The sequence below is a fragment of the Acanthochromis polyacanthus genome, chromosome 16 (genome assembly GCF_021347895.1).
Source record: "Acanthochromis polyacanthus isolate Apoly-LR-REF ecotype Palm Island chromosome 16, KAUST_Apoly_ChrSc, whole genome shotgun sequence".
Taxonomy (NCBI): domain Eukaryota; kingdom Metazoa; phylum Chordata; class Actinopteri; family Pomacentridae; genus Acanthochromis; species Acanthochromis polyacanthus.
Window position 1 is genome coordinate 36,940,078 of NC_067128.1, and position 25,915 is coordinate 36,965,992.

The 25,915-nt window shown below is 41.1% G+C and overlaps 3 protein-coding genes across 12 annotated transcripts in view; 2 read left to right on the forward strand and 1 right to left on the reverse strand.

Annotated features, from left to right (window-relative positions):
- Positions 1-2,578, forward strand: part of map7b (microtubule-associated protein 7b) — a 36,743-nt gene extending 34,165 nt beyond the window's left edge. For all 10 annotated transcript variants that reach the window (XM_051960890.1, XM_051960883.1, XM_051960882.1 and 7 more), the window contains 2 exons: positions 383-555; positions 1,229-2,578. In XM_051960890.1, the coding sequence (XP_051816850.1) occupies positions 383-555; positions 1,229-1,239 (184 nt within the window). In that variant the 3' untranslated portion in view covers positions 1,240-2,578. The remainder of the gene's footprint in view (positions 1-382; positions 556-1,228) is intronic.
- A 3,812-nt stretch (positions 2,579-6,390) lies between these two features.
- armc1l (armadillo repeat containing 1, like) lies at positions 6,391-12,075 on the reverse strand. The gene is made up of 7 exons (XM_051936805.1): positions 12,017-12,075; positions 10,887-11,059; positions 9,930-10,021; positions 7,710-7,893; positions 7,517-7,633; positions 7,261-7,335; positions 6,391-6,825 (listed from the first exon to the last, which is right to left on the reverse strand). The coding sequence occupies exons 2-7, from the start codon at positions 11,037-11,039 to the stop codon at positions 6,634-6,636; spliced, it is 813 nt and encodes a 270-aa protein (XP_051792765.1). The 5' UTR covers positions 11,040-11,059; positions 12,017-12,075; the 3' UTR covers positions 6,391-6,633.
- Positions 12,076-12,190: 115 nt separating this feature from the next.
- Positions 12,191-23,544, forward strand: mtfr2 (mitochondrial fission regulator 2). Its single transcript, XM_051936746.1, has 7 exons — positions 12,191-12,319; positions 14,084-14,258; positions 15,705-15,809; positions 16,771-16,895; positions 18,137-18,583; positions 21,032-21,215; positions 22,131-23,544. The coding sequence occupies exons 2-7, from the start codon at positions 14,187-14,189 to the stop codon at positions 22,164-22,166; spliced, it is 969 nt and encodes a 322-aa protein (XP_051792706.1). The 5' UTR covers positions 12,191-12,319; positions 14,084-14,186; the 3' UTR covers positions 22,167-23,544.
- Positions 23,545-25,915: the final 2,371 nt, after the last annotated feature.

A 25,915-nucleotide genomic window follows, 5' to 3' on the forward strand; every position in this document is an offset into this window, starting at 1 on the left:
GGAGAAAGCTCGAGAGTAGACCTACCAACAACTGGAGAAAGTTCTAGAGTAGACCTACTGACAACTGGAATAAGTTCTAGAGTAGACCTACTGACAACTGTAGAAAGTTCTAGAGTAGACCTACCGACAACTGTCCAGTTGTCGGTAGGTCTACTCTAGAACTTTCTCCAGTTGTCGGTAGGTCTACTCTAGAACTTTCTCCAGTTGTCGGTAGGTCTACTCTAGAACTTTCTCTTGGGGATGTTCTCCTCTATGGAACTCTGGAAATATTCCCAGTGTGAAGGCAGAACTCTGATCATTGATGAAGTTACTGCAGATGAAGAACCAGATGTTCTGAGGAGGACGGAGATAGACTGAATTGTTTTATTTTCCTTGTTTCCAGGGAGAATGGGGAGTTCGAGGAAGTGATTGAGCTGCCTTCACATTCCAGGTTGTCTCCTCCAGAAGGAGAGGAGCAGCAGGAGAACCAGGAGGACAGGGTTCCTGTAGTAGCCTTCACTGAGAACGGCCTCCTGAAGCCTCTGAGAGAAGATCTGTCAGCACAGCAGGGACCAGGTCTAGAAATCCCGTTTGTCTCGTCAGATCCTCACAGCTCATCAGCCACAACATTAAAACCAGCTGATTGGTCCACAGCCCTCTGAAGGCGTCCTGTTGTGCTCTCTGATTGGTCGAGGACTCCGCAGACGTGTTTGTGGCTCTTTTGTGTGTCTTGTTTTGCATCTCTTAGTGGCAGTTTTCCTTCTCATTATGGTCTTTTTCCATCTTTTTGTGGTCATTTTACTTCTATTGTTGGCTGTTTTGCATCTTTTTGTGATCTTTCTGTGTCTCTAGCAGTGTCTTTGCAGCTCTTAGTTGTGTTTTTGCTTCTTTACTGATTGTTTTACGTCTTTTTGCGTCTCTTTTTGATAGTTTTACTTCTGTGAGCAGCAGTTTTCCAACTCATTGAGCTCATTTTGTGTCACTTTTTTATGCTTCTCTGTAATGATTTTGCGCCTCTTTGTGGCTATTTTGAGTAATTATTGCAGCTTTAACACGTCTGCTTCAGGCACTGACTGACTCCTTGCTGCCTCATAGATCTAACCTTCTAACGGCTCAGATAATCAGTGTTTTTCAGTTCGGCTGGTTGTAAGGCTGTGGCTGAAGGGTTCTTCATATTTTCTCCATAAAGTTTGTTCTGTTTTCCTTCACAGCAGCTGATTCTTTTATTTCTCGTGTTTGTGATGTTCAGACGTTGCCTGAGGCCCTCGTCCGTCCCGATGCTTCCACAGCGGAGGTCCGGAGGTCAGACGGTGGAGAACCATGGAGCTGCTGGACCAAATCCAACCACATTCTGTCTTCCTCCCAAAGACGGCGCCTCCAAAGATCTCCCCGAACACTTAGTTTCCCTCAGCAGACTCTCTGGGGAAGAGTCGGCCGCCCCGATGTCCTGAAGCCCCAGGAGGACATCGAACGCCTCGTCTGTGTGTGATTGTGAGCGTGAATGAGATAAATCAGCCGTGGAGTCTTCAGCCGTGATACTTGAAGAGTTTTTTTGTTGCCGTAGAAACTGAGAATCATCAGGAGGAGAGGCTCAGATTTATACCGATGTGTTTGTTTGTCTTTTACTGGATCGTTTCCGCTGAGATGTTCCCAGAAGAAGATGGGAGCGTAACATAACGGAGTCTTCTAGGTTTAATCACATCAAATGCTGAGAGTTAGACTGTAAACTTCTGATTTCTGTTTAGTTTTATTTAATTGCTGTACAGATAAAATGTGATTCTTTATTTCGCCCTCCTGCTCTCTCCTGTATTTTTCCTTTGAGCTGCGTCCTGTAGCTCACCGTCGGTTGACTTTTGTTTTGGCCGAGCGAAGATGATTAAACCGATTAACCTGTGATTAAACGATGTGATTAATTAGAGTTTTTGATTGAGGATGGGAGGAGAAATGCTGCTAATGTTGACGTTACTTTGCCTTACTGCATCGTAGAAGGAAGGAGGTTGTGCATTCATGGAATCAGGTAAAACACTGGAACCCGAACATTCGCTGCATGTTCGTCTCTCCGTTTGACTTCATCTTCCTGTTTGTGTCCTGCAGGACCAACGAAATGCAATAAGCCTCTGGGATCGGCTTCACAAAGACGCTTTTCTAGAGTTTGTTCTGAGAGTTTAATGCAGGTTAGAACAGCTTTTTTTGTCTGAAAACAGAGAAAATAGAGCTGAGGAATCGTTGAGTTTTTTGAGATCACAGAAAACACTCAGCTGAATTCTCCCAGTAAAATGTCTTCATGAGCGTGAAATTTTGTCAAATAATCATCAGTTTTCTGCTCGACTGAAGCTTCTGAACAGCTAAACTTTTGTTAGGTTGGAAAAGGTCATAATTTACCCATAATTCAATGTTAAAATAACCCAATAGCTAAACTTAAGTCTCTGTGAAGCCGACCCCTGAGGTCTCGGCCATCAACACGATCACTTCATCCATTAAATTGTGTATAAACTATTGAAGCAAACTGCAGAGGAAAGGAGGTGCAGGAGGAGTTCTGTCAAACGGAGATCTCTGCTGCAGCTGGCAAAGAAATAAAACTTTTTCAATTGATCAACTATTCGGTGGTTTTGTCGTCCTTTTTTTGTCTCGTGATTTAAAACGAAAGAATTCTTCAAACGAGTTTATCCAGAAGTCTCAAACGGAATCCTGCAGAACGTCAAACTGGAAAAGTAGATTTATTAGTGACGCTTCAATACTCGACCTGAAAACAGCAACAAAGACACAAAACAACCACAAATAGACACAAAACAACCACAAATAGACACAAAACGACCACAGAGATGCAAAACGTTCTGCTTTAATCAAACTGCTGCTGAGGTCTGTTTATAGCTTTAACCCACAGTTTGTGAATGAACTGATAGTTTTATTTTTTACTGATCAATGTGGACGTTATAGTTGATGGTAACATTTACTGATCATTTAATCAGCATGACAATAGAACAGTCTGACATTCTGACCACCTGACTGAAACTCCTCTGACCCGGTGCTTCATCAGGACCTCTGTGGGTTCTGTGGGTCCTACCTGGACCAGGCTGATCCTGGACCAGCCCACAGACGCTCCATCAGATCTGGATGTGAGGAGTGTAGAACCCGGATGAACAGCTGAGCTCTGTCGTATTCCCGGGTCACTCCTGAGCAGCTTCAGTTTGTCCTGCTGAGGGACATCAAGGACTGCTGTCTCCATGGAGACGGGGGGGTGTTTGTCCTGCAGTGTTCAGGTGGTGGTACATGTCAAACATCCACATGAACGTCCAGGTTTGCAGCAGAACGTTGCATTAGAACAGATGATACACTGGAAATAATGCTCCTGTCTAAACTAGAAAAAAACTTATTTTAAGGAACTTTTACCTTGAAATTAGTGAAAAAATCTGCCAGTAGAACAAGTGAACAATGTGTTGGTAAGATTTCTGGAAATAAGAAATCTTAAAATTAGCTGGAAGACTTATTTGAAGCTCTATTTTAACAGGACTGTCAAGCTTAGGGGTCTTAAAATGAGCCAGACATGCTTTAAAAAAGCAGTTTTTACTCAAAAATAGATTTTTGCTTTCATGTATACTCCAAATTTGGGATGTATTAACTCTCCTGTTGTCTTCATTTACAGGCACCAAAAAATATTGTTTCCTTGTCTGAAAAAAAACCCCAAAAAATCCCCAAATTTCTGTAAATTTGCAAAACCATCAGGAAGAAAATTACAATATTTAAAAAATTTCCCTTAAAGGCTTTATTCTAAAAAAAATCCCCCAAATTTGGCAAGAAAATTGTTGTAAATATTTTTTAAAAATGAGTAAAACTCTCCCAAAAAATCCCCAAAATATCTAAAGTGATTCCATATACATCAGTAAAACTTCTATTTTCTTTAAGATCATTCACATAAAAATCAACCAGAATGTTCTTAAGAAACTTTTTTCCACCAAAAAAATGTTCAAAAAATTTCCCAAAAATGTTGAAAATGTGGACATCAGAAGTTTCACTGTGAAAAAAGATTTATTTCCACATTTTCAAACTTTTAAACGGATCAATTTGACCCGCAGGACGACACGAGGGTTAAACTGATTTTGAGTTTTCTTGTAAAATCGACTCAAAACAAGATAATTTCCAGATTGTTTGAATTAAGATATTTAAGATGTATTGTCCTAAAACAAGTCCCTCCATCTGCTGAAATGTCTCTTGTTAAATGAATTTATCTTAGATCAAGTGGGATGAGACATTTAGACTAAAAATCAGACAAACAGACCTGGTAGGATTTAGAGTTTTTCAGTGTGGACGTTGTTCTCTTCAGAGTGTTGTGGCTCATCGTGGATCTTCTGCCTTCACTCTGACATCACAGTTCTACTAAAGCGTAGCATGTGTGCAGAGCAGAAGAGATTTACTTTGTTGTTTGTAGTTTTAGTGGTTCCATCAGAGAACATCATATCCATGGACAGATTTTTATTCATTCCAGGGCTGGTCCAGTAGAGATTATAATAAAAACTACATCAGATAATTCTTTGAGTTTAGCACACAGAGATGGTTGAGACGGTTTGAGGTTCTTGTTTTGGCAAAATATGTTCTAATAGAAGATCTTTGTTGTCGCTGTACATGAAACTATCTGCAAAGCAGCAAAGTGCATCAGTCTGGGGTGTCTACAAATGAGTGAAGAAAAATGCTTCTGAAGCCGAAAATAAACAGAATATTTAGAAGGAATATTCTAGAAAGGAGAGAAAAGCTCCATTCTCACTCCTCTCAGGATAAACTGTCATTAAACTGACTTTAAATTTATCTTCAACACCAGATAAAAACATTTACTTTTATTAAGTTTGAGTAAAGTTCATGCTGCTTCTATAAAATGATGAAAGTGAATAAATTGTATTTCTGTGATCTGTGTTTGGTTTCTGTCTTTTCTCCTCATCCAGATGTTCAGAGGAGCTGATGCCACATCTGGTCCAGCTGATGGAAGGTCTTGAAGTTCTCTGACTGAAGATGGTCCTCTGACTGGATTTAAGGTTCAGATGCTCAGGAACAAACTCCACCAGTGAGCCAACAGGGAAGCTTTAGCTTTATTAAATGCTGCTGTGAAGGTTTCACTGTTTTTCTCTGTGAATGCAACGTTCTCCAACTGAAACCTGAACCAGAACTTACAAGTAAATCCTTTAGTTGCATTAATAACTTCGGAACCTTCAGATTTTTATTCCAGTCTTGGTTGGAAACAGAATCTCTGTATTGATTCAGGTAAAAACTGAACTTCACAGCATGTTGGATCAGAACCAGCAGATAAACTGTGCTGGTGTTGGACTGTCAGAGCGTAATGTTGGATCAGAACCAGATAAACTGTGCTGGTGTTGGACTGTCAGAGCGTAATGTTGGATCAGAACCAGCAGATAAACTGTGCTGGTGTTGGACTGTCAGAGCGTAATGTTGGATCAGAACCAGCAGATAAACTGTGCTGGTGTTGGACTGTCAGAGCGTAATGTTGGATCAGAACCAGCAGATAAACTGTGCTGGTGTTGGACTGTCAGAGTGTAATGTTGGATCAGAACCAGATAAACTGTGCTGGTGTTGGACTGTCAGAGCGTAATGTTGGATCAGAACCAGCAGATAAACTGTGCTGGTGTTGGACTGTCAGAGCGTAATGTTGGATCAGAACCAGCAGATAAACTGTGCTGGTGTTGGACTGTCAGAGCGTAATGTTGGATCAGAACCAGCAGATAAACTGTGCTGGTGTTGGACTGTCCGAGCGTAATGTTGCAGCTCAAAGCAGCTTTTCTATGTCACGTCATTCTGCTCTGAGCTGTGTTCCTATTGGCTGTCCAGGTGGCTGCTTGGTGTCATCAGGAACACCTGAGCAGCTCAGTGTCTTCCTGCTTTATGTCTGCAGTCAAACATTTCCTCTGCTTCTCTTCACTGAACCGGTTTGGCTCTGTTGCTTTAGTTTGTTCTTTAGGCGTTGGCTTGCAGCTTCCAGCAGTAAAATCCTCTTTAATGTGTTTCTTGGTGTGTTTTAGGGCTTTGTACTGGATAGTTGTTTTGGTAAATGTGCTTCTTTAGCCACAGTTAGCACATGGTGCTAATGTGTGCAGTGATTAGTGGATTTGGTGCAGCTGAGTTGTGTCTTTATCTTGGCTGTAGTGAGTCTTTAGAGGTTTTTGGTTGTTTGTGAACCAACGTTGGTTGTCCAGAAGGTAAGAGTTCCTGTCCTGATTCTCTGTTTAAAGAGCTTCTCTGGTAGGCTGCAGGAGACTTTAGTGTTTGGCGAGAAAGAAAACTGACTTCTGCACACGTCTGGCCGACAAAAACATTATTAGCTATGACTCCTTTCTAATAAATGTTTTTGTCGGCCAGACGTGTGCACGAGTCTTTTTTCTTTCTCACCAAAAACCACAACAACACAAGTTCACGTGGAACAAATATTTTGTACGTTTATTTTAACATAAAGCAACACAACCGACAAACAGCAGAAGATGGAACAGGACTTCTCAGTTCATACAGAAAAGTAACAAAGATTTACACCTTTATTTTTACATGTCAGAAGAAAATATTTACAGGAGGAGACGGAGGACAGCCGGTGTGGGTCCGTTCAGTGTTTCAGGCTAACGTGGGTTCTGTGCTGTCTACAGTCTCTACAGCAGCTCCAGTTCACCAGTAGAAGGTCTTTGTGAGGAAGCTGGCGGCAGCGTTCAGCCAGCTCCCACTGGAGTCCTCCTTGGCTGTGGTTCTGGAGATGGCTCGGTCCGTCGTCTTCTCCGGACTCTCCTCCTCCGGGAGGTAATCGGGCAGAGCCGAGTTCTGAGGAACCTCCAGACCAGACGGCTTCAGAGGGAGGTAGACCTGAAGGGAACACGGAGACGACAATCTGAGCAGAAGGTTTCTGACAAATGATGACGATTTAAAATGTGGAGGAGAATTCAAACAAACGCATGAAGATAAATGAGATGTTGAAGACACAAAGAGCTTCTAACAGGGTCAGAATCCAGGAAATAAAATGAGCTCTTTAAGGCCCAAAACTAATTTCTATGACATTTTAGTAGAAACATGGATCCATCCACAGATAAACACTCACAGGAACGTCATGGAGACACTAGACCAACCTGGGTTGGAGGCTTTAAACTTTGTTTCCATTTTCAAGGACCAGTAATTATTCATTTTTGTCATTTTAGACCAACATTATCTTAAGTTGCCCAAATTTAAAGTCTGTTGGGACAAATGTTGTTGTTTCCTCCTATGAGAGTTGTTCTGCTTTAAAAGTTTCCTCAGTTCTCTCACCTCCTCTCCTGCTTCGTTCTTCACCACCTGTTGAGCCGACAGAACTTTGGTAGCAGCGATGGCGGTGGCCAAACTCTGAAAGAGAAGAGACGTTAGAGGAAGTTTCTGCACATTTCTGAAGTCATTTTGTGTCTCTTTGTGGTCACCAAAGACACAAAACATCCACAAAGAGACACAAAACCACCACAGTTCCCTGACATCTTTCAGTAGAACTGTACCTAACCTAATAAATGTGGCTAAATGCTGGAGTGGTCACCTCGGTAGGAAGGTCTGAGCGGATCCTGACGGTGCATCTCTTGGAGGCCATCTGGAAGGTGAAGCTGATCACTCCTTTGACCTTCAGCAGAGCCTCCTCACACAAACCCCGTTGGTCCTTCACAGCACAGAGATTCATTCATTAACACTCTGACGGTTCTAGTTAGAACGTGTTCACCGATTAATCCACTCACTGAGCTGTCCAGGCCCTGGATGAGCAGCGTGACGGACTTGGCCTTCTTGTTGGTGGAGTTGATGAAGAACTGGGACTTCTTCCTCCGTTCCCTCTCAGGAGTACGAGGTGCAGGATTAGTAGGAGCCTTCAGGATGTCATGAACCTCCTGAGCTAAAGCTGTGATGTCCACAGACAGACCTTCTCTGTAGGACAGAGAAGATAATTCATCAAGTGGTTTGGAGTGTTTGAGCATCACTTTTAAAGACGTACGGCACGATTAAACTTTAAAAAACACAAAACGACAACAAAGAGACACAAAACGACAACAAAGAGACAACCTGGCAATATCCAGATTAATAATTGTGTAGTACTTGATAGTACTCCACAATATCAATCTGGGACCGCTCCATGTAAATCCGTTCGGAGGAAAGAGGCACGGATTGGACAATGCAACAGTATGTCCCGCCTCTGACAGGTTTGTTTTTAGCCAATCGCGGGATCTTCACAACGAGCGGAGCCAATTGGTAGATTAAACTCTGACCAAAACCCGTAGGTAAAAAAGCACAAACATCTTTACCATCCAGAAATGTGCAAAGCGCCTCTCATTGTTCTTCCTTCAAAGAAGCGATACGAGATTCGGCTAAAACTGACTTAATAGCAGCATCTGCACGATCGTTGTCCTCCGTTGTTTGTTTTGATCTACTGGCGCTTGGTGTCGTCTTCACACCCGGATATCCCGCCCCACACACGAATACTGCTGCGTGATTGGCCCGTGCCAACTTGGCTCTGTACGAACAGTGAATGCGGGAGCGGAGCAAGATGCTTTCTTGAGAGATTTGTGAACTCACAAATATCGCGAGAAATCAACTTGTTGGCAAGGTTAACAAAGAGACACAAAACAACCACAAAGAGAGACAAAACAACCACAAAGAGAGACAAAACCAACCACAAAGAGTCACAAAACCAACCACAAAGAGTCACAAAACAACCACAAAGAGACACAAAACAACCACAGAGACACAAAAACAACCACAAAGAGAGACAAAACCAACCACAAAGAGACACAAAACCAACCACAAAGAGACACAAAACAACCACAAAGAGACACAAAAACAACCACAAAGAGACACAAAAACAACCACAAAGAGACACAAAACAACCACAAAGAGACAAAACAACCACAAAGAGACAAAACAACCACAAAGAGACACAAAACCAACCACAAAGAGACACAAAACAACCACAGAGACACAAAACAACCACAAAGAGACACAAAAACAACCAAAAAGAGACACAAAAACAACCACAAAGAGACACAAAACAACCACAAAGAGACACAAAAACAACCACAAAGAGAGACAAAACAACCACAAAGAGTCACAAAACAACCACAAAGAGACACAAAACAACCACAAAGAGACACAAAACCAACCACAAAGAGACACAAAACAACCACAGAGACACAAAACAACCACAGAGACACAAAAACAACCACAAAGAGACACAAAAACAACCACAAAGAGACACAAAACAACCACAAAGAGACACAAAAACAACCACAAAGAGAGACAAAACAACCACAAAGAGACACAAAAACAACCACAAAGAGACACAAAACAACCACAAAGAGACACAAAACAACCACAAAGACACAAAACAACCACAAAGAGAGACAAAACAACCACAAAGAGAGACAAAACAACCACAAAGAGACACAAAACAACCACAAAGAGACACAAAACCAACCACAAAGAGACACAAAACAACCACAAAGAGACACAAAACAACCACAAAGACATGCAAAACCACAAGAAAAATATGCAAATCTATCAAACAGATGCAAAACTACCACAGAGACACAAAATGACAACAAAGAGACACAAAACAACCACAAAAAGATGTAAAACAATCAAATGCAAAACTACCACAAAGAGACACAAACAGACACTAAACTACCAGAAAACTACCACAAAATGATGCAAAACTACTTCAGAAAGATGTAAAACTGTCACACAAAGATGCAAAAAAATGAAAGCAAGAAGAAGCGTGAAACAAAAGACTATTTAACGAGACTTATCCATAACAAAGTGAAGCTGCTACTGTTTGATCTGGATTATAAAATGTTATATGTCAAACCACAGACGTGTAATTTATGCAGCAAACCGCTGTAAGTATGACTGCAGACTTCACAAACAGGATGAAAAAGCTCATAAAACGCCACACAGCTGAGGATTCTCACCTGGCCGTCAAGTTCTCCAAGCTCACCATCATTCCCAGTTCGTTCCTCATGGTGGAGATGTTGGGAGGCAGCTCAGCCAAGTAACGCAGAGTCTGAGGACAGATTAAAGCTCACTGTTCCAACAAATCCATGTTTGTTCAGAGTTAGTAGAGAAGGTTAGAACTTATGCTGTCTGACTGAAGCGTTCAGATGTTCCAGTGATTGGACCTAAACCAAAGCGTTTTATGTCATTTTTGTTCAGAATAATCACGTCAGCATCCATTTAGCTTTCCTCCTGCTGCTCTCCGTCCCTCCATCACCTCTGGATGATGTCATCAGTGATAAAACAAATATTACAGTCTCTTTAAAAGTATAAAAGTTAAGTTTACGTTCTAAATGGAATGATATCAAAGACAAGTTTCTGAGGAAGAGATGGAATATGAAATGACTGCAGGAAAACGACCTCACCGGGTCATTTTAGACCCACTGATGCAAGTTTTTGGAATAAAATCTGAATGTTTAGACTCAGATTAACGCTCTGAAACACAACCAGATGTTATGGAATACAACAAAATATCTTTGATTAGTTCCACGAGGGGAAACTCGTATCATCAGAGCAGCAAAGTGACGAAAGAAAAGCCAGAAAACACAACGAGAAATGAAAGAGGTGAAGTACACTCATATGTTCACAATATAAATAAGAACACAAATTTAAGAATATTTACACAAATTAATTTCACAATGTGTTTGAGAAATAACCAAATCTTTCCACTTCTGTCGAGAATAACGTTCTTAGTGATTCTATACCATAATAATGTCAAGAATAATTTTAGGAAACCTCCTTTAATTTGGTGAAACTAGTGCATTTACAGAAATGTGGATGACTGTGGGTTGTTCTTATGAAAAGAGGAAGAAAAAGAAAGATAAACGGAGTTCATAACCAGCTCCACCAACAGCCCAGAGTTCCCCTCCACTCACCTGCAGAGTTGCAAACAGGACCTCTGGGTTCTGGTGGTCCAGGAAGAGAACCAGTCCGGGGAGGCAGCCCTGGTCCTGGACTATCACCTCTCGGTTCTGGGGCTCTGAGGCCAGATCCCTGAGCTGACTCACCACCGACAGAGCATCCATCATCTTCACTGGATTCACCACGCCTGGAACCGGACGTTTACAGATTCATCAGTTCAGTGGAGAAATCACGCTCCAGGAAAAGCTCAAGTTTATTCACTGGAACTCCCATTTCCAATTGTCAGTGAATGCAGCTACGAATAGTGTCCAGGTGGAAGTGAACGCACCATGGGATGACGGCAGCAGCTTGTCTTATTTTTTTCTATTCCTACTATTTGTGACTACAATTTTGCCCTAAACTCTCTGCTTCTGCAATTTAAAGTTACATCAAAACTAAACAGAAACACAAATGCTAAATGGGTGCATTAATAAATACAAATTAAGTAATTAAAGCAATAAAACCACTCACATAGAGCATTTAAAACAACAAAGTGAGTCAGAAAAACAGGACTGGTCTTATAAATTTACTTGTTTAGCATCTAAAAATACTATTTGTTTACTAGTTTAACCCAAATACTTTCTATCTTAGTAATTATAGTTTTAAATGTTTATTACACTGAATTTATCTTCTACAACTAAAAGTGCTGGGTTTGGAGGTTTAATCCACTCATATCCGCACACAGATTAGTTCAAACTCGTGTTTTTAGGCTAGAAGAGCTAACTTCACTTTGGAGTAAACAAGAGCAGGTGTAGAAAAACAAGAACAAGGCTCCTGGAAATGCAGCTTCATCTGCAGACACACCACCCTGTGCCTAAAAGGACCAATAACCGATAATAAACCAATAATGTCAACTACAGACGGAGTTGTTTCCTGGAAGCTAACAGAAGCTAATTTGACATCTAGCCGCTAGTAGCTAACTAAAGAAGCTAACTGATTACTTTTTAACGCGTTCCGAAGCTTTTAAGCTCCACAAAAACACATTTGACTCTTTCGTTTCACCCTTTAAACCTCTAAATTACTAAAACACGCCGACTAATCTGATGTAAAAGCCCATAAAAGTGCCACAGAAGTCGTTAAATTCAGTTTATCGAAGTTTTCTTACCTGACAGAAGCAGAAGTAACTCGTGTGCTAAAATACAAATTTGGTGCTCGCTTTTCGCTATTGGCCGAGCAGCCGTTGCCGACGTTGGAACGCCGCGGGCTCCCATTGGCCGCTCAGGCTTCCGTTGTACTCTCGACCAATCAGAGGAGGCGTTGCTGCTGCAGCGTTATTTGACTTCAGGCCGGTCGCATGTGAGCAGCGGAGGGAAGCTGCGACTTTCAGCTGCACTTTAGGCTTATTTTCTTAAATTGTGGAGATTCTGGATTCATGCAACTGCTGCGGCTTCAAGATTAACGGTCGACGGTGAGTGTGGGTCCGGTACCGGGCTGTTTTTGTCCCGGTTAGTCCCGGTTCTGTGGGTCCCTGCGTGTTTGTCACTGCGGTGTTTGTGTCCGCATCGTTCAGAACAGGAAAGTTCAGAGAGCAGCTGATTAACAGGGATGGAGACAGGTGAGACGGGTCCGTAACCAGGTGAGACGGGTCCGTAACCAGGTGAGACGGGTCCGTAACCAGGTGAGACGGGTCTGTAACCAGGTGACAGTTGGTCAGAAGAATGTAGCTTAAAGTCACTTTTATTTACAGTAATTTTACTGTTAAATAATAATATTGTTATTAAAATAAAGTTGAACAGTTAGTTGAAATGCAATCAGAATATTAATATTCAAGAAGCTGCATTTTTTTTTAATTTTTAAAATGTGTCTCAGCGTTTTCTGAACTTCCCTAAAAAGAGGAACTGATCATCTGTCTCACCTAAAATACCAAAATACAGGAAGTAGTGATGCTACACAGATGCCCTCGCCTACAACAATAATAAGTTTATTATTTTTATTATTAGCACTATTAGTAATTATTTATTGTTGTTGTTATTAACTTTTATTATTTTTTCTATTTTTAATTATTTTTATGTTATTATTAGTAGTAGTACTAGTCTTATTTTTTTATTTTTACTATTTAAAAATATTTGGATGTATTTTTAGCATAATTGTTATTGTTATTTATTATTAATATTTATTATTATCATGGTGTGTGGGACGATGATTGTTTGGTGCAGACTACACAAACAACATGTTTTAATTATTTATGTTATATTTATGTTTTTATTATTGATTTTATATTATTATTATTATTTTTGAGGTTTTATGTTTGTGTGTTTTACAGTGTTTGTGTTTTTGTTGTTTTTATGTGTTTATGTTGATTTTTTTGTTTTTACATTATGGTGGTTTTATGTGTTTTTGTGTTGATTTTTTGTTGTTTTTGTGTGTTTTGTGTTGTTTTTTTTCATTTTATGTGTTTTATGTTGGGTTTATGTGTTTTTGTGTTGATTTTTTTGTTGTTTTTATGTGTTTTATGTTGATTTTTTGTTGTTTTTGTGTGTTTTATGTTTTTGTGTATTTTGTGTTGGTTTATGTTGGTTTTATGTGTTTTATGTTGGGTTTATGTGTTTTTGTGTTGATTTTTTTGTTGTTTTTATGTGTTTTATGTTGATTTTTTGTTGTTTTTGTGTGTTTTATGTTTTTGTGTATTTTGTGTTGGTTTATGTTGGTTTTATGTGTTTTATGTTGGGTTTATGTGTTTTTGTGTTGATTTTTGTTGTTGTTTTTATGTGTTTTATGTTGATTTTTTGTTGTTTTTGTGTGTTTTATGTTGTTTTTGTGTATTTTGTGTTGGTTTATGTTGGTTTTATGTGTTTTATGTTGGGTTTATGTGTTTTTGTGTTGATTTTTTGTTGTTTTTATGTGTTTTATGTTGATTTTTGTTGTTTTTGTGTGTTTTATGTTGTTTTTGTGTATTTTGTGTTGGTTTATGTTGGTTTTATGTGTTTTATGTTGGGTTTATGTGTTTTTGTGTTGATTTTTTTGTTGTTTTTATGTGTTTTATGTTGATGTTTTTGTTGTTTTTGTGTGTTTTATGTTGTTTTTGTGTATTTTGTGTTGGTTTATGTTGGGTTTATGTGTTTTTGTGTTGATTTTTTTTGTTGTTTTTGTGTGTTTTCTGTTGATTAATCCTCTACTATCGGAGCGCTGTGGGATCTTTGACGTCGGTGTTTGTGTGTTTTGGTCTGCTCAGGTGTAGAATATGTGACTTTGTCCTCCCCGTTGGACTCGAACCAGGACAGTCAGCAGAAACCGGATCTGTTCGTTGGTCGGCTGCTGCAGGACCAGAACGTGGGATGTCCCTGCTGGAAGACGTGGTGTACGTTCTGAGGATGGTGCTGGACTACTTCGGAGTGCCGCCGGACCTGGTGAGAGCACAGATGTCATTGGTTTTATTCATAATTTTGTTTATTTAGGACGCCTGGCCGTCGTTATCCAGCTGCAGTCGTTATAGAATGGAGCTTTACACGGCTGAAAATTAAGAAGCTAAATCCAGCTTAGAAACAGAAAATGCATCCTGTCACAGTGAGATAAAATCATTTAGTTTATTCTGAAGGTTATTTAGAACCAGAGAACAAAGCAGGAGGATGAAGCTGGTGATGTGACTTTTAGGGTTTAATAACTTTAATTATTTCATTTGTTGTTTTTTTTATCAATAATGACATTTAGCATTTTAAATCTGTAGTTTTATTGATGTTTTATGTTGTTTTTGTTTGTTTTGTGTTGTTTTTGTATGTTTTATGTTGATTTTGTGTTTTATGGTAGTTTTATGTTCTTTTCGTGTATTTTTTTGTTTTTTGTTTTTCATGTTGTAATTTTGTGTGTTTTTGTTTGTTTTTATGTTGTTTTGTGTGTTTTGCACTGTTTTTATGTTTGTGTTTTTTGTATTGTTTTTATGTGTTTTATATTGTTTTTGTGTTGTTTTTTGTTATTTTTATGTTGGTTTTGATTTTTTAAAATGTTTTTGTGTTGTAATTTTGTGTCTTCGTGTTGTTTTTCTGTTGTTTCTATGTTGGTTTTATCTTGTTTTTATGTTGTTTGTTGTTTTAGTGTGTTGTGTGTTGTTTTGTGTGTTTCTATGTTGGTTTTATCTTGTTTTTATGTTTTTTTCTATGTTGTTTTAGTGTGTTGTGTGTTTCTGTGTTGGTTTTATCTTGTTTCTATGTTTTTTTAGTGTGTTCCGTGTTGTTTTGTGTGTTTCTATGTTGATTTTATCTTGTTTCTATGTTTTTTTTAGTGTGTTATGTGTTGTTTTGTATGTTTCTATGTTGGTTTTATCTTGTTTCTGTGTTTTTTTAGTGTGTTATGTGTTGTTTTGTATGTTTCTATGTTGGTTTTATCTTGTTTTTATGTTTTTTCTATGTTGTTTTAGTGTGTTGTGTGTTTCTGTGTTGGTTTTATCTTGTTTCTATGTTTTTTTAGTGTGTTCCGTGTTGTTTTGTGTGTTTCTATGTTGGTTTTATCTTGTTTTTATGTTTTTTCTATGTTGTTTTAGTGTGTTGTGTGTTTCTGTGTTGGTTTTATCTTGTTTCTATGTTTTTTAGTGTGTTCCGTGTTGTTTTGTGTGTTTCTATGTTGGTTTTATCTTGTTTCTGTGTTTTTTTTAGTGTGTTATGTGTTGTTTTGTATGTTTCTATGTTGGCTTTATCTTGTTTTTCTGTTATTTCTTTGTTTTTTAGTGTGTTCCGTGTTGTTTTGTGCGTTTCTATGTTGGTTTTATCTTGTTTTATGTTGTTTCTGTGTTGTTTTAGTGTGTTGCGTGTTGTTTTGTGCGTTTCTATGTTGGTTTTATCTTGTTTTATGTTGTTTTGCAGCTGGTTCCGGTGTGGGACACTCAGCTGTGTGGTCAGTATCGCAGCATCGTCCGGATGATCGGGACGAACCTTCCTCTGACTCCAGCTCCACGAGTTCACTTCCAGGTAACGTAAACCAGAGTTTATCACACATTTATACCTTCATTGGTCTGTGCCAAATGGCTGCCAAAGCTGAGATATAATCTGATTTAAATGACAGATTTATCACATTTCTTCAAGTCTTTATTCAGCTTCAACGATTAGTCATTTAGTCGATGAATCAAAGAACTAATTTTTCATAACTGAGGGGCCGTTTACGCAAGGACGCTTGCAGGTGAAAACGTCAAAATATTTCAACAAAACACCCTACCATTTATACGAGGACGGCGTTTTGGGGGCCTCCAGAGTGGAAAAGTCGAAAACTCTCCGCCGTTACGTTTCCGTCTAAACAGCAAAACGCAAAACTTTGCCGAGATCTGACCACGTCGCGTACGCGATTACGTCACATACGTGCTTTGGTTTGCCGGCCGGTACAAGGACGTAAACAAAGATGTGTGATTATTTCCATCCTTCCTACCTTCAAGCAGCTCTGGCAGCTCTATGTTCACTACAGGAGTCGTACCAACAAACGTACAGAATCTGTACAGATTCCATTCATGAACATTTACCGCGGCGGAGATCCGAAAAGGGAGATAGTACGCATGCGTGTAGACATGGTGGAGTTTTATCACAGCGCCACCCAGCTGCCTGGCATGCATATCCAATCGAATTCCACACACTATAGAGTCACCGTATATATGCAGATTTCCTTCAAAACCGCTCGTCTAAACATGAAATGACAAGACGCCACTTTTGCGTTTTCTGTTAGGATGGTCCTCGTATAAACGGCCCCTAAATCATGTTTTTGGTCATTTTTTAGGAAAAATGTAAAATATTAGCTTTTCTTTCTCACTCATGATGGTAAACTTATTATTGGATTTTGGTCAAATAAAGCCACAGATCATCTGCGTAGAGACGTACTTTAGCTTCTTTTATAATTATCATTATAGATAAAATGTGACCATGATAAACTGTATTTCCTCCTCAGGTCCCTCTGATCACCTACAGACCTCACGGATACGTCGACGTCACCGTGGAAACGCCCGCCATCCCATCATTCGCTGACATCATGTGGGTGTTCGAGGACGAAGGCGACAGTTTCGCCAAAACCAGGTAAAAAACAACTCAAACTAACAAAAGAAGAGATGGAAAATGAACACAAATAAAAGCAAAATCACCAGAAAGAGATGCAAAAATATCCAGAAACAGATGCTAATTCAGTGCAAACAGAGAGAAACACCTTCTAGACACACAAAAGGATGATTAGATGCAAAACAGCTGCTAAGAGACGCTAAACAATTAGAGAGAGAACGGATTAGATGAAAAATAAACATAAAAACACAACAAATGATCAGAAGAACCATCTGAAATGATCTGGGTCATTTGGTTGGTCTTTGTGGTTTTATTGTGTTCAATTTGTGTTAATTTTATTGAGTTTTACTTACTTGTCATTCATTAATGCACAGTTTTGTTCTTCAAATGGTCAAAAATAACAGAAAAGTGCAGAGTTTTGTGTTATTTTACTGCAGACTGATCGAACTGTTCCATTTTCACCTCCTGAAGCCTCATTCTGAGGAAGAAAAACCTGCAGATGTTGGAGATAAAGATGAAAAATCACTAAATGAGACTCAAAAACAGAAGCAAAACAGAGATAAAATTGCCTTTTAGACACACAAAATAACTACTGGCTGCAAAGAAACACAAAACGGTGATAAATAAATAGAACTGAATGCAAACTGACGACAAAAAGTCTCATTCTGAGAAGTAAAAACCTGCAGATGTTGGAGTTAAAGATGCAAAATGACCCAAAAGCGATGCAAATTGACAGAAAGAGACACAAAACCAAAGCAAAACAGAATAAATCGCCTCTTAGACACACAAAGTGACTACTGGATGCAAAGAGACATGAAACCTAAAAATTCAATGCAAAATAACGGACATTTTTGTTCTTCAAAAACAGAAGCAAAATTAAAGCAAACTGTTAAAATCACTTCGTACACACTCAAAACAACTACTGGCTGCAAACAGACACAAAGCAATGACAAATAAATAGAATTAGATGCAAAATGACGACAAAAAATCTTGTTCTGAGAAGAAAAAACCTGAAGATGTTGGAGATAAAGATGCAAAATGACCAGAAAGAGATGAAAATTGACTAAATGAGGCTCAAAAACAGAAGCAAAACCAAAGCAAAACAGAGATAAAATCACCTCATAAACATGCAAAATAACTACTGGATGCAAAGAGACACAAAGCAATGAAAAAAAATGAAACGCAAAATGACGACAAAGTCTCATTCAGAGCAGAGAATCCTGCAGATGTTGGAGATAAAGATGTAAAACTGGTGTTTCCAGGAATCATCTGCCTCCAGAGAAGCTCGGTGCTGCGTCCAGAGATCTTCTCAGACGTCCGGCGGTGGCACCCAGAGTCCAGAGAGGAGGTCCTCTGAGGCCAGCAGCTGATCCAGACGCCCTGAAGAAGATCTCTGCTCTGGAGAACGAGCTCATCAAACTGAGAGCTCAGATCGCCATGATCGTCACTGCAGCTCCAGAGCCTCAAGGTTCTCCTCCAACTCCTCCGGTCCCGACTCTGACCTCCACCCCTCGCTGTGCTCCTCCTCCTCCTCCACCTCCTCCTCCTCCTCCTCCAGGTTCTGACTCCTCCTCTGTAGCTAAACTAATCCAGCAGCGCAGGAAGAAGGACTGTGATCAGACTGAGGTCAGGCAGCAGAACAAACCGATTCCTTCCATGCTGGACGTCCTGAAGGACCTGAACCAGGTGAAGCTTCGCTCCGTGGAGAGGTGAGGCTTCACATGTAAATAAAATCTGAGTTTCATCAACATTAATGAAGATTTATTCCCTGAACGCTGCAGAAACCAAACCTCAGCTCTCAGAGATGTCCTATTTTGCTCCCTGGTCCTGGAACAACCTTCAGAATAAGCTACAGCTCCATGATTTAGTTTCACAGAAATAACAAAATCCAAAACATTTCTTTCATTATTAATTTAGCAAAAACATTTACCAATCCAGGAATCATCAGTCCGGCAGGTTTTCAAGAGACTTTTCTTCTTTCTGCTGAATCTTTGAATTTTTGTCACATGATTGTTGCAGCTCATGGATTCTGGTTTATGTGGTCTGGTTCCTGAAAAATCATTTATTTTGTTGAATTTTAAAATAAGACTCGTTGAATGTAATGACTTTGATAAAATGTTCAAATTTTAAGCTTAGCTCCAGCACGGTGGTGGCAGCATCATGACGTGAAGCACGGTGGAGGCAGCATCATGATGTGAAGCACGGTGGTGGCAGCATCATGATGTGAAGCACGGTGGAGGCAGCATCATGATGTGAAGCACGGTGGTGGCAGCATCATGATGTGAAGCACGGTGGAGGCAGCATCATGATGTGAAGCACGGTGGAGGCAGCATCATGATGTGAAGCACGGTGGAGGCAGCTTCATGATGTGAAGCACGGTGGAGGCAGCATCATGATGTGAAGCACGGTGGAGGCAGCATCATGATGAAGCACGGTGGAGGCAGCATCATGACGTGAAGCACGGTGGAGGCAGCATCATGACGTGAAGCACGGTGGTGGCAGCATCATGACGTGAAGCACGGTGGAGGCAGCATCATGACGTGAAGCACGGTGGTGGCAGCATCATGACGTGAAGCACGGTGGAGGCAGCATCATGATGTGAAGCACGGTGGTGGCAGCATCATGATGTGAAGCACGGTGGAGGCAGCATCATGATGTGAAGCACGGTGGAGGCAGCATCATGATGTGAAGCACGGTGGAGGCAGCATCATGATGTGAAGCACGGTGGAGGCAGCATCATGACGTGAAGCACGGTGGTGGCAGCATCATGACGTGAAGCACGGTGGAGGCAGCATCATGACGTGAAGCACGGTGGTGACAGCATCATGATGTGAAGCACGGTGGAGGCAGCATCATGATGTGAAGCACGGTGGTGGCAGCATCATGATGTGAAGCACGGTGGAGGCAGCATCATGATGTGAAGCACGGTGGAGGCAGCATCATGATGTGAAGCACGGTGGAGGCAGCTTCATGATGTGAAGCACGGTGGAGGCAGCATCATGATGTGAAGCACGGTGGAGGCAGCATCATGACGTGAAGCACGGTGGTGGCAGCATCATGACGTGAAGCACGGTGGAGGCAGCATCATGACGTGAAGCACGGTGGTGGCAGCATCATGACGTGAAGCACGGTGGAGGCAGCATCATGACGTGAAGCACGGTGGTGGCAGCATCATGACGTGAAGCACGGTGGTGACAGCATCATGACGTGAAGCACGGTGGTGGCAGCATCATGACGTGAAGCACGGTGGAGGCAGCATCACGACGTGAAGCACGGTGGAGGCAGCATCATGACGTGAAGCACGGTGGTGGCAGCATCATGACGTGAAGCACGGTGGAGGCAGCATCATGATGTGAAGCACGGTGGTGGCAGCATCATGACGTGAAGCACGGTGGAGGCAGCATCATGACGTGAAGCACGGTGGTGGCAGCATCATGATGTGAAGCACGGTGGAGGCAGCATCATGATGTGAAGCACGGTGGAGGCAGCATCATGATGTGAAGCACGGTGGAGGCAGCATCATGATGTGAAGCACGGTGGAGGCAGCTTCATGATGTGAAGCACGGTGGAGGCAGCTTCATGATGTGAAGCACGGTGGAGGCAGCATCATGACGTGAAGCACGGTGGAGGCAGCATCATGACGTGAAGCACGGTGGAGGCAGCATCATGACGTGAAGCACGGTGGTGGCAGCATCATGACGTGAAGCACGGTGGTGGCAGCATCATGACGTGAAGCACGGTGGAGGCAGCATCATGACGTGAAGCACGGTGGTGGCAGCATCATGACGTGAAGCACGGTGGTGGCAGCATCATGACGTGAAGCACGGTGGTGGCAGCATCATGACGTGAAGCACGGTGGTGGCAGCATCATGACGTGAAGCACGGTGGAGGCAGCATCATGACGTGAAGCACGGTGGTGGCAGTTTAGAACAAACTGTTTTTGGTTAATTCTCAAACCGACACATTGACTAAAGTAAATAGATCAGATATCAGAGGTTCAGCTGAGGTTTGGTTCAGTTTCAAGGCAGAGCGTTGCAGATGTTTAGTTCAAGGACCGTCAGAAAGTTTAAAATCTGCCAGTTTTTTTCTCTTTAGCTTTCCAAACCCAGCAGCAGGTTCACTGTTCCAGAGGTTCATCTACTCTGGTTCTGTTTCAGGTCTCCAGGAGGAACTCCGGTCCGGAGGCGTGGCAGTAAAGGAGGTCCGGTTTTGCTCAGCGATCCGGCCGCTCTGATCGCTGAAGCTCTGAAGAGGAAGTTTGCTCAGAACCGACTCAACAACTCATCTGACAAAGAGAACTCGGTGGAGCTGTCTCCGTTCGGCAGCCCAGAAACCCCCAAGGTCAGTGTTCTACCAGAATTACCTCCGTTTACTACGTTAAATATGATATAAACTGAGGAAACGCAGTATTTTATGTAGTTTAGTAGGATTATTATCAGATAAATACACACCATTAACAATACTGTGGACACTATTGTCCCCAATATTTAATATGAAATACAGCAGAGTCAAATAATGGGACAAAATTAAAATGCTATTTTAAAAAAAGACAGAACAACATCAAATAGAAACAAAAATAAAGGTTGCTCAGAGAGATTTGTTGGGTTTGTTTGGTTTTGACGTATATTTTTAGTCAACTTAATCTACAGCATTGGCCAAAAAATAAGAAGGAGACATGAGGTGCATAACAACCACAGTAAAGCATGGAGGTGGTAGCATCATGGTATGGGGATAGAGAAATGGTTTTGTTTGAAGTTAAGGGTACCATGAAGCAGGAACAGAACCACTCCATCCTCCAGCATCAGTTCCATCTGGACTAAGACTTGTGGGTCCAAAGTTTGTTTTGCAGCAAAATACCGATCCTACGCATCTTCCAAGTTCTGTCAGGGTTACCCAGACAATAAAGGAGAGGAAGGTGTTCTTCCAAAGATGATTTAGCCTCCGCAGTCTCTAGACCTCTCGAACTGGATCGATCAGTCAGAAAAGTGCCTCCCATGAATCGACAGTCTCTCAGTGATGGACTTAAGGAATCCTGGACTGTAGTTCCTGGAACAGACCTTGAAGAGTATACCAATGAAATTATGATCTTTTGTTGTGTAACTCTGACCTCGCTTCCAAACTTTTGGCCTGTACTGTACATCATGTGGGACTGTTCTGTTCTCACAGTGACCACATAAGAGTCTAAAAATTACAATGATTTAACTGAAAACGGCCTCAGAGTCGATCAGAGCTGCTCACCTGAATCTGCTGTTTCAGGTTCATCTCAGACGGAGTCGAGGACGACGCCTCTGAAACCTTCAACAATGTCTTCAACATCTTCAAGAACGTCTTCAGCATCTTCAAGAACGTCTTCAGTATCATTGACATCTTCAACATCTCCACTGATGTGCCTCAAAGGAAACTATTGCAGCTACTGATCCACATTTCACAGTTTTTTTTTAAATGTCTTATTTTGTCCATTTAAAATCAACCAAATCTGAAAAACCTCCTCAGAACATCTGGTTCTTCATCTACAGCATTTTCCATCATTTCTGAGCCTCAGAACTTCATCAGTCCAGCAGATAGAACCATGACATTTAACACGGGACAGTTTGTGAGTCATGGTGCCCAGCTCTGTGTTTTTGGATAAACTTTAGTCCACATTCACTCAAACTGTACAAAATGACCAAAGGATCGACCAACCTGCTTGATTTAAAATTTGTCCAAAAGGACCTAAACATGGTTAAAAGTGATTCTAGTGTCAAGAATAATTCAAGATTTGTTCAGAATGACATGACATTTGTTCAGTGACACAAAAAAATTCCAAAATTACACAAACATTTGTCTAAAATGACAAAAACTTCAACTTACTTCCTCAAGAAATGTTTAGAATGACCTGGAAGTTGTCCAGAATCACTAAAATAACTGTCCTCAGTCGCTATAAATTTTGCAAAAACAAGAAAAAATTTAAAGTGATATCTATAGGTATACATAATAAGCATACCTTTAGGTAGGTCTACTCTTGAACTTTCTTCAAGAAGTGGGTATACTCTTGCATGACCCCTATAGAAAGTTCTAGGTCTACTCTCGAACTTTCTACAGAGGACATTCTCCTCTATGGACTTAAAGGACCTGGAAGTCTCCCGTTCTAAGTGAGACTAAACTTAAAGACTGGAGCATGAAAGGAGAACGCCCCCTGGAGAAAGTTCTAGAGTAGACCTACTAACAACTGTACAGTCCTCTATGGACTTCAAGGACCTGGAACTCTGGAAATATTCCCACTATGAAGGTAGAACTCTGATCATTGATAAAGTTCCTGTCAATGAAGAACCAGATGTTTCTGGTTTGAGGTTGTTTCCTGGTTTGATTTATTTCTCTGTTCTGAGGAGTTTCTGGTGTTTTTTCTTTTCTTCATGGACTGAGCCTTTTGTTAGTGTTTGTCAGTGAACGTTGTGCTTGTTTTTGTGTCTTTGTTGGGACCTTGAATGTATAATTTGGTGAAAGCAGCAGCGTTGTGGTCCACGTTTGGTTTTCTACTGTATCCGTGTGCAGAAATCACGTCTTAAAGCAGATCTGAATGTAGCCTGGAGCTGTTCACCTCAGAGTACTGGCTTCATTCAGCCAACAGCAGCTCTGTTCTATGCAACTGTATGTTCAGATTTTATTTTATTAAAGAGATTAGGTGCACTGAGCAAGTTTTGTTCTTCTTGTTGAGGTGCTTCTAGACAAGTTTCAGGTCCAGATGAGTCTCCTGGAGGAACCTTCAGGCTGTAGGTGAGCTCAGAACACCTTGAAGAAACTTTGACGAAGCTCTAAAATGGAGATTTACTGACAGAAAGTGATATTTATTATTCAGGTAAATTCATCATTGTCATCCAAACTAGACAGACCGATACAGGTTTTTATTCAGGGAAATGTAAATATAAAATAACAGCAGTATTCCAGCATCTAGGCACCAAAATGCTTTAAAAGTCCGAACAATACAGTCACTTTCCATAACTAATCAGCCTCAATGTTACCTGAGATTGTGCTTTTTTGGCATTTTGTTGTTTAGCAAAGAATATTTAACCAGTAATATTAGTAATTCATCAAAATCTACATATATTTAAAATTTTACCAAAAATAAACAGTTTGCTCTAATAACAGTCCAATTCTGAGTTTTTTAGGTTGAACTGTAGGCAGTGTTTCCACCAAGCAGAGAGGCCAATTATACATGTAAATACTTAAATACCCTATATTGCCAAAAGTATTGGCTCACTCATCCAAATAATCAGAATCAGGTGTTCCAATCTCTTCCATGACCACAGGTGTATAAAATCAATCACCTGGGCATGCAGACTGCTTTTACAAACATTAGTGAAAGAATGGGTCGATCTCAGGAGCTCAGTGAATTCCAGCATAGAACTGTGATAGGATGCCACCTGTGCAACAAATCCAGTCGTGACATTTCCTCTCTCCTAAATATTCCACAGTCAGCTGTCAGCTGTGTTATAAGAAAGTGGAAGTGTGTGGGAACGACAGCAGCTCAGACACCTAGTGGTCGGCCACGTAAACTGATGGAGCGGGGTCAGAGGATGCCAAGAGGTGGACAACTTTCTGCAGAGTCAGTGGATACAGACCTTCAGACTTCATGTGGCCTTCAGATTAGCTCAAGAACAGAGCTTCAGCAGAGAGCTTCATGGAATGGGTTTCTATGGCCGAGCAGCTGCATCCAAGCCATGCAGGAATGGATGCAGTGGTGTAAAGCACACCGCCACTGGACTCTAGAGCAGTGGAGACGCCTTCTCTGGAGTGACCAATCACGCTTCTCCATCTGCCAATCTGATGGACCAGTCTGGGTTTGGCGGTTGCCAGGACAACCATACTTGTGGGACTGCATTGTGCCAAGTGTAAAGTTTGGTGGAGGGGGGATTATGGTGTGGGCTTGTTCTTCAGGATCTGGGCTTGGCCCCTTAGTTCCAGTGAAAGGAACTCTGAATGCTTCAGCATTCCAAGACATTTTGGACAATTCCATGCTCCCAACTTTGTGGGAACAGTTTGGAGCTGGCCCCTTCCTCTTCCAACATGACTGTGCACAAAGCAAGGTCCATAAAGACATGGATGACAGAGTCTGCTGTGGATGAACTGGACTGACCTGCACAGAGTCCTGACCTCAGCCCGATAGAACACCTTTGGGATGAATTAGAGCAGAGACTGAGAGCCAGGCCTTCTGGTCCAACATCAGTGTGTGACCTCACAAATGAGCTTCTGGAAGAACGGTGAAAAGTTCCCATAAACACACTCCTAAACCTTGTGGACAGCCTTCCCAGAAGAGTTGAAGCTGTTATATCTGCAAAGGGTGGAACGACGTCATACTGAACCCTATGGATTAGGAATGGGATGTCACTGACGTTCAATGAGAGACAAGACAGGTGAGTGAATACTTTTAGTGATATAGTGTATCTACATCTGAAATATTACATAGATATTAGTGTGAATGCAGATCAGTCGATAGATAAATTAGTGACAACCTGTAGGATCTACTGCTTGATTTAAGGTGACTGCAGTTTGCAGATACAACCTGCATAATATTTTGGAATATCTAAAAGCTAAACAGTTGTGAGTGAACACTTTATTCAGGGAAAAATGAGTCATTTCTCTCTTCACAAATCCCTCCTTTGTGATCATCCGATTAAACCAAAACTTTAATCCAAAAGGGAAAATTAGTATAAAGAGAACCCCGGTCAGAAAAATCCAGAAAACTGATCCTGTGACGTCTTTAAAACAGCATTTCAGGTCAGAATACAAATCAAAATACAATACGGTAGATCACATTCTCCATTAGACTATAATATTCAAGTAGTCCACCTATTATCTGTACTCCGTTTAATCCTCATTAGAGCCTATCCCAGCTGTCTGAGGGTGAAGGTTCACCTGGACAGGTAACAGACCATCACCGGGCTACATGTAGAGACAAACAATCACACCGACAGATAATTAGAATAATCAGTTAACCTGAACCAGTTTATGGACTGTGGGAGAAAACCCACCATGTACAGGGAGAACATGCAAACTCCATGCAG

Coding starts and splice junctions, on each gene's coding strand:
- armc1l (XM_051936805.1), bottom strand. CDS start 11,039: ATGATGGATGCTCTGTCGGTGGTGAGTCAGCTCAGGGATCTGGCCTCA. Junction 7,634..7,709: donor TCCAGGGCCTGGACAGCTCA/GTGAGTGGATTA, acceptor TGTGCTGTGAAG/GACCAACGGGGTTTGTGTGA. Junction 6,826..7,260: donor AGAACGAAGCAGGAGAGGAG/GTGAGAGAACTG, acceptor TGTTCCCTTCAG/GTCTACCTCCCTCTGAAGCC.
- mtfr2 (XM_051936746.1), top strand. CDS start 14,187: ATGTCCCTGCTGGAAGACGTGGTGTACGTTCTGAGGATGGTGCTGGAC. Junction 18,584..21,031: donor AAGCTTCGCTCCGTGGAGAG/GTGAGGCTTCAC, acceptor GTTCTGTTTCAG/GTCTCCAGGAGGAACTCCGG. Junction 21,216..22,130: donor GCAGCCCAGAAACCCCCAAG/GTCAGTGTTCTA, acceptor CTGCTGTTTCAG/GTTCATCTCAGACGGAGTCG.